Raw genomic sequence first — 14838 nt, 5'->3', positions numbered from 1 at the left:
TAAAAGCTGCATACTGAGGAAGCTGTGGCCTCAATAACTGCAGAACACAGAATGCATGCAGCAAATATTACATGGGTTGCAGGTACTGAAAGGCAGTCTCATGATTAAGGCAGATGGGGTAGAATCCATTTCTCTAGTGCACCTTCATCACAGAGCACATGCTACTTAACTGAAACTTTTCCAAGGCAGTTATGAATTGCACAGCAATTACTGTCTGGCTGTCCATGCTGAAACCCTAAGGAAACATTTGCAGAAGTGCTGAGCACTCACAGCTGCAAATGAAGTCAATGGAAGCTGTGCTCTGGCAATCAAAGTGCTACAAAACAGCTTCATATCTGGAAAAAACTATGGCCCCAGGTATTTCAAACTAAACACCCAAAATTAATACTTCATGCCTTAATCTCTGTATCTCAATTTCATCACTGTAAAGTGGGAATAAACACTTTTCTCAAAAAGGAGTTGTGTAAGAGATTAAGTGCTTCACATATATCGATTAAGACACTGGTATAAATTAAGGCAGTTCATGAGGAAAACTAACAACCATTTTCAGAGTGTGGTTTTAACACAACGAGCAGCAGAGTACACGTTTTTTCCTCCTCTGTTCAATTTGCTTATTAACTGATGACTCAATGCGTCTTGGGTCCTGCTGACATAACAGCATGGTCCTGTGATTAAGGACTACATGTAATGAACACACAAAGGGGACCAAATACAAGTGGCATAGGAAACCTTGATTCTGGCATTTCCCAACCTCTGAATGCTTGACTTGACAACCATAATTCCCTTGTAGCACTTCTACATCTACATTATCCTAGACTTTTAAAAATGAGAAAAGAAGTGTTATCAAAAAGCATGATACTGACAAACCAGCAGGTCAGAGGGCTGGGTTCCCCAGTTGGATCTTCTAACCTTAGTGCCATTCCTTATCTCACCTCCATCCATCTTTTCAGAGTTCTCTCTCAATGACTCAAATACTTGGCATCTTCATCTCTCATGGGAAAGGGAAGACCTCCCTCATCTGTCACCACCCCCAGCCCTCCTCTGTGATGGTCTCAATTTGGCAAGATAAATGTTTCCTTTAGCTTTATCCCACCAGTTAAAATACTTTGGCTGAAATTCCACCCCCCCGCCCAAAAAAAAAAAAAAAATCCCACAGCAGACACCCCAGCATGCAGAATTTCAGCCAAAAAAGCAGAAGTGTGACAAAACAGTAAGCAACTGAAATCAGTGTCTTATGCTGGGAAGTGTCTGGCAATCTTGTTGTGGAGCATGTAGTGCTGCCTATTATGTATATCCAGTATATATTTTTTAAATATGTACACCACTTCTGCCTAATACAACCTATGCTTCACTTTGTGATAACAGGAAGAAAACGTATTAAAGTAACCCACTTGGTCATCAGTGCTATTTACAAATCAATGAGCTTTAACCTGCTATTACAGATGGTCAAATTTAACCCCTTGTAAGACTCCCTCTCTCCTTTAGAAGGGCATGTTTGGATGCTTCATCTGAAACCCATTTCAACTAAGTACATTAGGACTGATTTTAAGATTCACTGTATGCACATGGGTGCCACAAGAAACAATTATTGATCCACTCTCAAAAGAAACTGTACTCCTGCTGCTTATAGATAGCTTTGTGTAGTGGCAGTATTGTAGACCACGAGGCTTGACCGAGGCACGATTATTGCTAGTTGAACTTTCATATAGCAGAAATTCCTGTCATCCTAAATGAAGTATGAAAAGGGTATTTCTGAGCAGACTAGCAGTAGCCACCTTGCTCAGGAATTAGCTGAGCACAACTGGCAAGACAGGGACTCTGTCAGATTATAACAGATGCTCACATCCTGCTTCAACATCAGCTCAGTTGTGATAAGAACTATCACTTAACACTCCCAACACCCAGTATCAAAGATTCTTTCTGCCAAACCCAGATTACTGCAGGGCAGAAGCTGATTTGCAGTTTATGGGCCTTGAGTTCCTGCCATGAGAAATGCTGTTACTTTTCAGGAACATGGCCACCTCTGAAGAAAAAATTAAGGAACACTGTATTTCACAGTTTATTCACTCACGAGATATGCTTCTTACAAGTTTGAGATGGAGAGACTGAAGCACAGCTGGAAATTATTTTGAGCTCCTCCATCCTGTCTTGCAGTCCCTTGCCTAGTGTAGACAAGTTCTGCAAACATATCATGACAGAACTTTGAGAGACGCTTTTTCAGTAGGCTCTGGATATACCAGGATCATATGATAGGTATCTTCCCCCTTTAAAATCCACCGATGTTTCACCAGCTGCTACGGCTGCATTTTCAAAGGCTTCTCTATACTTCGAGTCCTACCATAAATCACAATATGAAAGCCATCACCGTCATTAGATATGCTACTGGTGGGGTTTTGGAGGGCAATGGGAGCCTTTTGCCTTGAGTTTTGTTTTTCTGAAGATCTGTAGCTTTAGCAGACAGGATTAGGGCAGCTGCTTGGTGACTGCACATGGATGTAGCATCATTAGTTAATTCCTAATGGAACTACTCATGCATTCATGCTTCTGCTACACATATGGCTAATGGCCACCTGCAACAGATGATCCAACAGAATAAAAAGGTAAAGTTTCACATTAGTTCTATTACTTTTCCTTAGCCCACATGCAAAAATCTATCTAATGTAAACCCTCTTTTTCAATATCATTTCCTATATTTAGATGTTCAGCCTCCTGAGCTACAATTTGCCAACATCACCACAGATACCAGAAACTGAATGTTTAAACAGTATCATGTCCAGCTTCCCACCATTTACTGCCAAGGATACAGTAATGTTAATTGCAGAGTAACTCAAAAGAGAAGACAATGATAAGGGTTCTTTGGAAGTGGTGCCCTGAAAGTAGGTTTCATACAGTACTTTCAAAAGTGGCATGAAGTACAAAACCAAGCATTTTTAAAAGTTTAACTCATTCCAACTTCCATTAAATAAAAGAATAATGCATTACTTCCCAGAGCTACATGACTTTCAGAGCAAAGGCTGATAAACCTTAAGCGTGCTGTTTGTTCTCTGAGAATGTGAGCAACCTGCACATGAGAATATAAAGCAGTTACCATAACCCAGCTGTTTTATGATAATTACATTATATATACACACAAAAATGTACATGCACATGCACACACACTAGATGTCACTTAACAATGGGAACAAAGTCAGTATTTGGAGGATGGAAAATGTTTCCTGCAACTGAAGTCTACTCAGCGAAAAACCTTAGTCTGTGTAATAAAAATAAAGATTTATACTAAGCCAAGCTGAGCAGAAAACTACTCACCTCTTGTGCTGATATCTGTCTGCCCTGGCCAAGGCCTTTCCTGTGCCACTTATTCTTCTTATCTGAGACAAAAATTTAGAAAAGAAAAACAAATTACTCATAATGAAAACAACTGAGAACACAAACTCCACAGCCCTTGAAAGGAATTAAAACTGGGAAGATAGGCATGCAATGCCTGGCAAGAAACTAGATGCTGTCAGCTACAAATAAAGCTTAACACCACTTACTTTTGGGACAAAGGTAAGAAAAAGCATATAATCTGGGTTTCAAAAAGCAGATACCAAGTGCACTTTGTTTCCACAGGGACTAGCAATAATCCAGGACATACTCCTGGAGTGCAGAGGCCTATTTTGCACTTTACTGGTGCCTTTACAGTAGAACTTCTGACCTCTAGTTGCTGTACCAATAAAGTTTAACATGGCCACCACCTTGGGGCAGCATGCAACGTTCCACCCAGAAGACAGTGATCTCTGCATGAGTACAATGCTTTGTACAGATATTTCATAGATTTCACAGACATTAGGGCTGGAAGGGACCTCAGAAGATCACTGAGTCCAGCCCCCCACCCAAAGGGCAGGAAGTCAGCTGGGGTCATAGGATCCCAGCAAGATAAGCATCCAATTTACTCCTGAAGGTGTTCAATGTAGATGCTTGAACCACCTCCGATGGCAGGCTGTTCCAGACCTTGGGGGCTCGGACAGTAAAGAAATTCTTCCTTATGTCCAGCCTGAAACTGTCTTGTAATAGTTTATGACTGTTTGACCTCATCATCCCTTGGGGCGCTCTGGTGAACAAACGTTCCCCCCAGATCCTGGTGGTCACCCCTGATAAACTTATAGGTGGCCATCAGGTCACCCCTGAGCCTTGCACTTTTCCAGGCTAAACAGCCCCGTGGCTCTCAGCCTGTTGTCATAAGGTCTGTTTTCCTGACCTCTGATCATGCACGTGGCTCTCCTCTGGACTCTCTCAAGCTTCTCCACATCCTTTTTGAATTGTGGAGTACTCCAGCTGCAGCCTCACCAAGGCCGAGTACAAGGGGAGAATGGCGTCTCAGGATTTGCTTGAGAAGCATCTATGGATGCAAGCCAGCGTTTTGGTTGCTTTAGTAGCTGCAGCATCACATTGCAAGCTCATGTTCATCTTGTGGTCAATGATGATCCCCAAGTCTCTTTCTTCCATAGTGCTAGCCAGCATAGCACTGCCAAGCCTATAAGGATGCTGCAGGTTTTTCTTCCCAAGGTGCAATAATAATGTGAAGCAAGGTGATTAGTGCTCAGTGGTGGAAGATTACTGCTCAGAAGAAAGGTGATTAGTACTCAGTAGAGGACTGCATGTCTTCTTTGGGCAAGAGCTGCACTGTTTATTGGCTCCAGAGGTATGAAGACTAAGTATGGCTGAGCACAATGGAAGATGCTTAGAGATAGGAGAAGCCAAGTGGGAAACACTTGATGAAAATGTCCTCAAGCTCCAACGAGCTTCCTTGCTTGCAATAAAAGATGCCACAGACCATCAAGCTGCCCTTTGCAGTTTCTTAATAGAGGAGTGATGCAGTGTAATGTAAGGGCGTGTCACTTCCTCTCTTGCTAAGAAATAAAGCCTTCTAATGCATCTAAGTATAGATAAAGAAAAGCTAAAACAAAGACAAGAATGGGGCCAATTTGAAATTCCCCACCTGCTCCAGCCAGTACTTCAGGGTAAAACTTTACAAAGCAATATACTAGTCTTACACAGGGAACACATTTGGAGTTTATCTGAAGAACCACACTCTGCACACAGGCAGCTTTAATGTAGTTTTCCTTACAATCCTGGCATCCCAGACTCACCCCCTTCTCTTCTAGCTGTCTCATTCTGGTCTCTACTTTTAATCTGTTCTCAGCTCCCAGTTCAGCACTGCTGTCCTCTCCAAGGGCATCATACCGAATAGACAAGGCTGTTTTGGCTGCTAGCATTCGAGAGATCTGGGGGGGAAAAAAGAGAATGTTAAATGCTGAGACTGAACACTAGGTGATAATTCACTCTGAACACAGATCTGGAAATCTTGCCAGCAAATAGAAGACTAGACTGCCCCTTAAGCAGCAGTGCTTTGTCCAAGAAAACACATGATACATCCCATGTGACCTTTACTTGTGTGCTGAGATCCCCGATAAGGTAATTGTGCATTTAAATGCTAAGTTAGGACATACTGAATGCGGTAAACTGTTTCTAGTCAGGTTGCCTTGATCTGAATGAGGTGGATGATGACCAATCTGCCTTTCAAATATGATACTGAATAACTTTTTCCACTATGTGAACACATCCTTCTCACTACTGTATTATTAAAAACACCTTCAAATTCCTTGTGTCCTATAAATATAAGCAGCGAGCTCCAGTAAGAGTAGGGGTCTGATTTCAAGGATTTCCTCTGAAATCAAGGAAGCCAAATGCTTTCATCAGCTTATTTTATATTAAATTTCTTCGGTATTGTTTGTTACTCAGTTCTGATTATGACAGTGGGCGTATCTACATATGCCCCTGCACAGCTGTTGTTACTGCACTGTCATTTAGTACTAAATGATGGTGCAGCAACATCCCATACTGACCTGTGTGTATGGTGTGTGGTTATTTTTAGCTGTTACATCAGCCTAGTGAGGCACTATACTGAGGGACGGCATCATTATGGTAATGTAGCTCCAGCATCATGGTTTTTCCCCATGGATGCTACGTCACATAGACGCACCTACTGAGGGTAGGATCAAGGAGGGGGTACAGTGGTGTAGCTGCACCCTCCTTTGATTCTTGCTTCACCCAAACTTTAAACCAATTGCCTGGGAGGGGTAGTGGCATTTTTATTCAGGCAGCAATGAAGTCAACTGAATTATTGGCTCATTATACTCTCTCCAATTCCTGCCCTTGGCTCTTCATTCCAGAGCTGTTGTTAATGACCCTCTATTCTTTTTAATGGTCTTAATGTTCCACTAATCAAACTATCCTTTCATCTGCAATTTTGCTGCTTGTAATGTCACTATTCTATTTCACAGCCCTGTAGACCGTTTTGAGTACTAGCTAAAAACCTTAATTCATGTGTAGAAATCACAGTCAGTGAAGTATTGGAAGTGCAGTCAAGATGTTCAAGAAGACTAGATTTTGTTTTACAAATTTGAATATGAGATGTACATTTGAATCATGACTACAGGACTAATTAACTCTTGACTTTTGACCATTTTTGCCTAGTTTCCTGTATTTTTAAACTTAATACATAATCTAAGAACTTAGTGAACATTCCAATAAAAAAAGTTGTATTTATTTTTGCTTTGATCCTAAAAAAAAAAAATACAGAGCTACGCCCACAGCTCTCATTAGTAAAGCTTCTAGTTTCTCTAACTGGAGAAAAATGTGTGCTGTTCATATATGATGATGCACCATATCATTTATACCCTTTTCAAAATCCTAGATTCACCCATGGACATCCCTACCAGTAATATATCCATCACCATCATTACTCAGTCTTCCACATTGACAACCTAATTCCCTTTATTCCCACAAAAGAGGAGTGAATGGCAGCTGACTGAACAACCTGATCTGCAGGGAATGGTCTACTCATGAAAGAAGCTATAGCTAACCATGGAAAAATCCTCCTTAGAATTCTTAAAAAGTTGATCCTTAATCTTCAGAGATATTCATCTGTTCAGGGAAAAAAAAAGCCAATTAACAAGATGGAACATCCCAGCAACTCACCTTTCCTTTGTTCTTGGGTGTTGTTTGACCCACAAGGGAAGCATGATAGATGAGGCCAAACTTGGGTGTGTCTCGTTTAGACTTCAAGGCTCGGAAGAGTGCTTTCTCAGCACCCAGAATCTGAACAGTGGAAGCTGGGTGTTTCGCCAGATTCAAAAGGGAACCTAGGGCAGAAAAAGTTACAGCATATACTGGAATACAACCAGTCTAAAGAGGGGGACACACATAACAGATACTAAAATATAACTGAAAAGGAGACAAATTTCAAGCTTTGATGGCCATGGTTTTCTGGGCTGATTTACAAGTCTCCTGAGAGGAGAAAATTCCACTGATCCTCTGTTCCTTAAACAAATTCTGTATTTCTTAGCTTGATGGGGGAGGAAAGATTGTCTCAACACAAACCAGTCCACAGGATTAATGTTTTGTACTGACAACACTCTGCAGTAAGAATGCTCACACTAGCACTTTAGAAACATGGGAGAAGGATAACTCAAGTCAATCTGTCTGACCACACAAACTTATACCCAACCTTCTAATATAATATTTTAACTCTGACATGACTGAAATGTTGGCAACAGGCTCAGAAAGCGTCTCAGAAGAGGTAGTGACTGAAGTTGCCCCTCATGTTTTCAAAAAAGATTCAGGCCAACTGAAACAGATATCATCACTGACACCTTCTGTGCTCATGCCAACATCTTCTGCCTTTTCTTAAGAGACTTAACAGCCAAGTCCTACAGTGCTTTCCACTGACCAGATCCTTAGCAAGAGCGGTTGCTGGACTCCTTTCTTGAAGCTAATTCATACCTAACTTACAAATTTACCTAAATCAACATGTACCAACCTACCTGCATGTGCAATAAGCCTTGCTCCAACCAATTCCCCAACCATGACAGTGAGGTTAGGTGCGATGGCCATCATTCTGTTCTTCAGATAGTCATACAGCTGTGTACGGTACTCTGAGATTTCAATCACCTGGCACAGACACACGGGAAAATCAGCAACAGGAAATAATAACAAGGAACTCCAAGAGCATTAGGACAGCAGTGTCAAACCTACCTGATCCCGTGGGCTGGTTGAATTGTGTAGGGCCGGACTGGGCCCATAGACCCCTCCCTGTCCTCTTCCCCAGAAATAGCTAATCTAGGGGCTTTCCCAGCCAGTCTGGAACCTGCACTGCAAACCCTGGAGCAGCTGGAAAGGGTGCTGCATGCAGCAGTTTGGCCAGAGCAGCAGCAACATTACATGCAGTAGCAACCCCAGCCAGATTGCTCTGCAACTGGTGCCTGCTCTGGCAGCTGCAGGACTGTGCTGCATGTAGCGCCTGCTCCAGTCAGTCTGGGACTCACATGTGCTTGCAAGTGCTGTGCTCAGCACAGGTTCTAGACTGGCTGGGGCAGGCACCACATGCAGAATGCATCCCAAAGCAGGCACCATGTGCAGTACAGTCTGACCACTCCACAATCCATACTGCACGCAGCATGGCTCCCAGACCAGCTGGAACAGTCACTGGATCAAGTATGCTGGGGGAGAGGGAGGGAGCCCATGGACCACATTTGGCCTGTGGACTAGTCCTGTGCCATGAGCATATGCTGTGCCCTGGATGGGTCTGATAAGAACCAGGGGGAGCATCAGGGGCCAGATGGTAGGGCTCCGCAAGCTATGTATGTTTGACACCCCTGCATTACGAACTCTGTCAAAAGCAAAAGAATGGAGGATTCTGATAAAAGAGGCTCTAGATAACTAAATAACAGGTTGGGCCACACAACAGGGTATGAAATGCCCAGCAATTCAGGAAGAAGAGTTAGTGGAAAGATTTATAGAAGCAACTTTGCAAAAAGATAGACATGAATGACAGGCTGAAATCCTACACACAAGGTTCTTTACGACTCATTTTCTCATTAAAACTCCTGCTAAAGGACTGACAGAGGGCCAAGGACAGTAATGAAAGCTTAATGAAGAGAATTTTCTGTAGTACAAAACCCAAATTATTCAGTTTTAAAGGGAAATGTCTCTTGATGCTAGATAAATGCTCTTCACTCCAAATATGGTCCACTCACACACACCTACTCACACCCCCAAAAAGAGCGTAAGGAACATGACCACGAGGAATTTAGAAAGAAGAAAAGAGAAAGCATGTTTCTATATGAATGTTCCTGAATCTTGTCTTTTCACATTCCCTCTCTTCTTTCTCACTTACTTGCTCATCTATTCTCCCTAATATCAAATCTCACCCTGAAGAATGATTTGATTAAAAAAATTAAAACAGCAGGTAGTATTGTCCAGAGAACCACAAACACGACTACGAGCAAAGAACTTACTATTAGTCTTCTCAACCTTTTGATTCCTTGAATTGACTTTGATAAAGTAGTAAAAACACATATTAAACTTATTCCAGCGTATACTCAAATAATTCTGGAGGAATGTGGAACAGAACATAAAACACAACAATTTCTCCAGGGGAAATGCTGTTTCACCTTTCACCCTAGTTATGCTAAAGTAGAGGATAAATTACTCCAGAATAATTCCGTCATGCAACAGCACCCTAGACTATGAAGGGGGACTTAGCAATACTCAACTGAATTTTACATCTGACCTGAATTTGAGCAAGACTGGGCCGTTGGCCTCTATTTTCATCCTACAAAAATGGAACTACCATTACACTTTTGCAATACATGATACTGTCAGTTGAAAAGCTATGTATAACTAAAAATGTGGTAGTTTTTTCTATGGATCTTAAAGCACTTTAAGAATAAATGTTTTCGATCCCAATACTTCTGACCAAAAATCATACCCAACGGACTCCAATTCATTTAGAAACATCAGCAATCTAAGATGGCATCAGATGAGGTAGTGACTGTGCACCCTCATATCTGTACATCAGGATAGCAACAGTATAGGTATCATCACTGCCATCAAAAAAGTGTACTGAAATTGTTATACAAAAATCTACAGAAGAGGGGCCCCCAGTATCACACACTTTAGATTCAAACTACAAATACGATGCTAAATACTGTCCATGCCTATGTACCTGCTCACAGAGATGCAGTATATTGCTTATGTCTTCTTCTGATACTTCTGTCCCCATGGAGATCTCTGCAGCGGCCTTCACATCCACCTCAATCTCCTCAGGCAAGATGTCAGAGAGGTCAGAGGAAGAAAAGTTTTTTCTGTCTCCTGCAGGGTGAGATTGATACCAGGCAAAGAAGACGAACAAGTAAATAACAAAAGAGAGGGAGTGTAAAAAGCCAAGATTCAAGAGCACCAATATGGAACCAAGCCTACCATATTTTTTCTAAATTCATTGTGTTTAAATCAGCAGGTAGAGCAATGAAACTAGTTCAAATTGAAATGCCTATCTGTAACGATTTAATATACCCATTAACTTTGTAACTACCTTAAAAAGCTAGCAGATAGTGAAAGGCTAAATTATCTTTCTGCCACAGAATTATTTTCATAGATTTCATAGACATCAGGGCTGGAAGGGACCTTGGGAGATCATCGAGTCCAGCCCCCCGCCCAAAGGGCAGGAAGTCAGCTGGGGTCATAGGATCCCAGCAAGATAAGCATCCAATTTACTCTTGAAGGTGTTCAATGTAAGTGCTTGAACCACCTCCGCTGGCAGACTGTTCCAGACCTTGGGGGCTCGGACAGTAAAGAAATTCTTCCTTATGTCCAGCTTGAAATGGTCTTGCATGAGTTTATGACCGTTCGACCTTGTCATCCCTTGGGGCGCTCTGGTGAACAAACGTTCCCCCAGATCCTGGTGGTCACCTCTGATAAACTTATAGGTGGCCATCAGATCACCCCTGAGCCTACGCTTTTCCAGGCTAAAGAGTCCCATGGCTCTCAGCCTGTCTTCGTAAGATCTGTTTTCCTGACCTCTGAAGGTATCCAGCTTCTCAAGATGTTCCTTCATGAGGTCAGCATTTATGGAGGGTAGGGGATCCCCATCACCCGGATCTCCCTGTCCCGTAGCAGGCATGGGCGTCCCATGGGACTGATGAAAGACTGACGCAAAGTACCTATTTAATAGGTTGGCTTTTTCCTGGGCGTCAGTTGTCAGTTGCCCCATCTGGTTTAGCAGGGGTCCAACATTGCCCTTGCTTTTCCTCCGGCTCCCCACATATCTGAAAAAGGACTTTTTGTTGTCCTTGATGCTTGAAGCTACTTGGAGTTCAGTTGCAGCCTTGGCTTTCCTGGTTTGCTCCCTGCAGGACCGGACCAGGGCAGAATAATCCTCCTTGGAGGTGAATCCCGTCCTCCATCCTTTGTAGGCTTTCCTTTTTAGCCGCAGGAGGTCCGCTAGGTCCCTAGAGAGCCAGGGGGGCTGCTGTGCCTTCTTGCTGCCTTTCCTCCGTGTTAGAATAGATTTAGCTTGTGCATTGAGGATCGCTTCCTTGAGAAGCAACCACTCTTCTTGAACTCCCCTCTCCCTGGGGTCACGGTCCCTGAGGGCCTGACCGACAAGCCTCTTGAGCTTGTCAAAGTCGGCTTTTCTGAAGTCAAGGACTTCTGTGTTGCTGACTGACTTGCCAGCTTTACGGCGGATGGTGAAGGTGATCAGCTCGTGGTCGCTGTCACCCAGCTTCCCATCGATCACTAGGTCGCCGATTAGGTCGTCCCCCATAGCCAGTACCAGGTCGAGCAGTGCTTTGCCTCTTGTTGGCCCATAGACTTCTTGAGTCAGGTAGAGGTCATCCACGCATGAGAGAAAGCTTTGCGACCGCTCGGATTTTGCTGAGTGATCTTCCCATGAGATGTCCGGGTAATTGAAGTCACCCATGACAACCAAGGTCCTGGAGCAAGCGGCTTCAGTCAGTTCCCGGGCGAACTCCTGGTCAAGCTCAGGACTTTGAGTGGGAGGTCTGTAGTAGACTCCCACCGTTGTGTCCCCTGTGCCGTTTTCCCCAAGAAATTTTACCCAGAGGGTCTCTAGCTGTCCATGCCGGTCGCCAACATCAGCTTGCAGGGACATGTAGCTTTCCTTCACATAGAGAGCTACACCCCCGCCCCTTTTGTCAACACGATCCCTCCTGTACAGGGTATAGCCCTCTATACCCGTGGTCCAGTCATGGGTGGAGTCCCACCAGGTCTCTGTTATCCCAATGACGTCATAGTTCTTTGCACTGAGCAGGAGGACAAGCTCCTCCTGCTTGTTACTCAGGCTCCTAGCATTAGTGTACAGGGCTGGGGCAGGGGTGGGCTCTCTTAAGTGCCTTGGTCTGCTGGCTTTGCAAGGGTCGCTCAGTGGGCCAGCAGTGGCAGTAGTCTCCCCATCCCCCAGCGGGCTTAGTTTAAAGCCTGGTGGAGCAGGTCAGCCAGCCTGGCTGAGAAGAGCCTCCTCCCCAGGGGGGAGAGGTGGAGGCCATCTCTTCCCAGCAGCTCGCTGCCTCTCTCACCAAAGAGCGGGCTGTGGTCATGGAAGCCAAAGCCTTCCCAATGACACCAGCTCCGCAGTCTTTGGTTCACCGCATGGATCCTCCTCTCCCTCCTCAGCCCATAGCCCGAGACTGGGAGGATCGACGAAAACACCACCTGAGCTCCCAGACCCCTAAGCCCCGCTCCCAACTCCCTGTAGCACCTCATGACCTGGCTGGGGGTGCTCCGAGCTGTGTCATTGGTGCCCACGTGAATAAGGAGCATGGGGTAGCGGTCTGTGGGCCGGAGGAGCTGCGGGATCCTCTCTGCAATGTCTTGGATGCGGGCCCCCAGGAAGCAGCAGACTTCCCGGGCTAAGGGGTTGGGGCGGCAGATTGCCCCCTCAGTGCCCCGCAGGATGGAGTCTCCCACAACAAACACCTTTCGCTTTGACTTGGGGAGAGTGGGGCCAGTAGCTGTGGTTGAGCCTGGGTTGCCTGCGGGAGCCAGCAACTGAGCAGGCTCTGCTGGGGCTGCAAGAGGTGCGAACCTGTTGCTAAGCTCTGGCGAGGGAGGGGCCTTGGTGCGGCAGGCCTTGGGGCCCTTGACCACCTTGGTCCATGCCCCTGACTGGGCAGAGCGGGAGGTCCCAGAGTCCTCCTTAGTCCTGGAGGGAGACGGTGCTCTACCCTGCGGCTCCTGGGGGAGAAGGGCCTGGCAGTAGGAGTCTATCTCCTGCTCGCAGTCCCTGATGGCACGCAGTCTCTGGAGCTCCTCCAGCCGGCGCGCCAGAGACCCCAGTAGGGAGCAGACGCCGCAAGGGGAGGTGGCCATGCTCCCGGGCCCCAGTGCCTGAAAAAGGGACAGGTAGCCCCCGCAGCCAAGAGCCAGGGGCTCCATCTGCGTGGAGCCCAGAACCATGGGCTCCATCTGGGTGGCCGTCTCTGAGGTGCCCGATGGGGGGGCCGCAGAGCCCGAGGGGACTCTCAAGGTGCAGCGCGTGCCCATCCGTGTCATGCCTCTGGTAGGCTGGCTACGGCTGGGGCTGACTACTCTGGGGGGTTCGCAGGCAGGGTCTCGTGCCCTCCCACGCCCTCTCCTGCGCGAACTACGCGCTAACTCAAGCGCCTGTTTATGCAGCCTGTTCGCGCGGCTCTGGTCGCGGGGGTCCCTAGGGGGCTGGGCCAAGTAGGGGCCTGGGCGGGGGCTTGACCCGGCCGGCACCAGGCAGCGGCCTCCCCCCAGGGAGCGAGGAGTTAACCCCTTCCCACCATGAGCCCGCTTACCTCTGGCTGTGCTGGGGGTCGGCAGGGGGCTCTGCAGCTGCTGAGGGGGTGTCTGGGGGGCTTCGGGGGAGCGGGGGCGCAGCGGGCTTCACCCGTGTCTCACCGCTCCAGAGCCTAACTGAGCCTTCCCCCCCCCCCCCCCCCGTTTGGTGGGCCCTTTTAAACTGCATGCATGCGCAGTGGGCCTGCCGTCGGGGAACACTGGTTTCTCAGGCCAGGGGGGCCCTGCCTGGGATTTGGGGGGCCCTGCCCTACAGGAGGGGGACTGGTGAGTACCCCACTCTTTCTCTTGTCACTCCCTGGGGGGCTGGGCCAAGTAGGGGCCTGGGCAGGGGCTTGACCCGGCCGGCACCAGGCAGCGGCCTCCCCCCAGGGAGCAAGGAGTTAACCCCTTCCCACCACGAGCCCGCTTACCTCTGGCTGTGCTGGGGGTCGGCAGGGGGCTCTGCAGCTGCTGAGGGGGTGTCTGGGGGGCTTCGGGGGAGCGGGGGCGCAGCAGGCTTCACCCGTGCGTCTCTCACCGCTCCGGAGCCTAACTGAACCCTTTTTTTTTTTTTTTTTTTTTTTAATTAAATGATTAGGAAGTATAATCAAGTGAACAAATTGGCACCAGGATTAAAGATCACCCAAAATGACATACTTCAGCATTTTAAGATATGGGCTCAAGCTCAAAACAAGGGGCAAGCAAAACATCACTCATGGACGACATCTGGCCCCCCAGGAGATTTCACCCAGCCTGTGGGCAGGTGCCCACCAATTAATTGTATCCTGCCTGGCTGGCAGCTGCCCCTGCTGCACTCACATGGGGCCCAAGCCCCACCCACTCCCGCTGGGGAAGAGCACTGCGCTCCCACCCTTGTGCAGGGGAGAGCCCCGGCCAGCACACAGCTTTCTGATGGGGCCACTACTGCGAGTGGGGGCAGGGGATGGACTACTTCAGCTTCCCTGTTTCCTCATCACAGCCCTGCTGCAGCACTCTGGGCAGCAAGTAGGGAATCACTGGCAGCGGGCACCGGGGGGGGGAAGCCCCATGCGATGAAGCTGGTGGCCTTTGCTGCTCCCTGCTTCCATGTACAGGTTCTGGGACTCTGCTGGAAGTTGTGCGGAGCCCCATGCAACCGAGCTAGGCCAGGCCACTAGCTCCACTACACGGGGCTCCCCCCGTGTGGCACCT

The 14838-nt window shown here is 46.9% G+C and overlaps 1 protein-coding gene and 3 non-coding genes across 4 annotated transcripts in view; 1 reads left to right on the top strand and 3 right to left on the bottom strand.

The window, feature by feature from the left end:
• NOP58 (NOP58 ribonucleoprotein) overlaps window positions 1-14838 on the bottom strand; it is a 53257-nt gene that overhangs the window by 12326 nt on the left and 26093 nt on the right. Inside the window, exons 8-12 of the mRNA XM_090044763.1 lie at window positions 10049-10194; window positions 7866-7992; window positions 7021-7184; window positions 5130-5264; window positions 3307-3368 (exon numbers count right to left, since the gene is read on the bottom strand). Of these exons, the coding sequence (XP_089900889.1) occupies window positions 3307-3368; window positions 5130-5264; window positions 7021-7184; window positions 7866-7992; window positions 10049-10194 (634 nt within the window). The remainder of the gene's footprint in view (window positions 1-3306; window positions 3369-5129; window positions 5265-7020; window positions 7185-7865; window positions 7993-10048; window positions 10195-14838) is intronic.
• Window positions 1633-1772, top strand: LOC149867113 (U4 spliceosomal RNA). Its single transcript, XR_016442161.1, has one exon. It is a non-coding gene; the product is annotated as a U4 spliceosomal RNA (small nuclear RNA).
• Window positions 7608-7694, bottom strand: LOC149867112 (small nucleolar RNA SNORD11). The gene has a single exon (XR_016442183.1). It is a non-coding gene; the product is annotated as a small nucleolar RNA SNORD11 (small nucleolar RNA).
• LOC149867111 (small nucleolar RNA SNORD11B) lies at window positions 9851-9935 on the bottom strand. Its single transcript, XR_016442179.1, has one exon. It is a non-coding gene; the product is annotated as a small nucleolar RNA SNORD11B (small nucleolar RNA).

The sequence above is a fragment of the Crocodylus siamensis genome, chromosome 4 (genome assembly GCF_052110815.1).
Source record: "Crocodylus siamensis isolate JL-2025a chromosome 4, ASM5211081v1, whole genome shotgun sequence".
In the NCBI taxonomy this organism is placed as follows: domain Eukaryota; kingdom Metazoa; phylum Chordata; order Crocodylia; family Crocodylidae; genus Crocodylus; species Crocodylus siamensis.
Note: the sequence above shows the minus strand (reverse complement) of the source record. Positions and strands in the feature narration are given on the sequence as shown.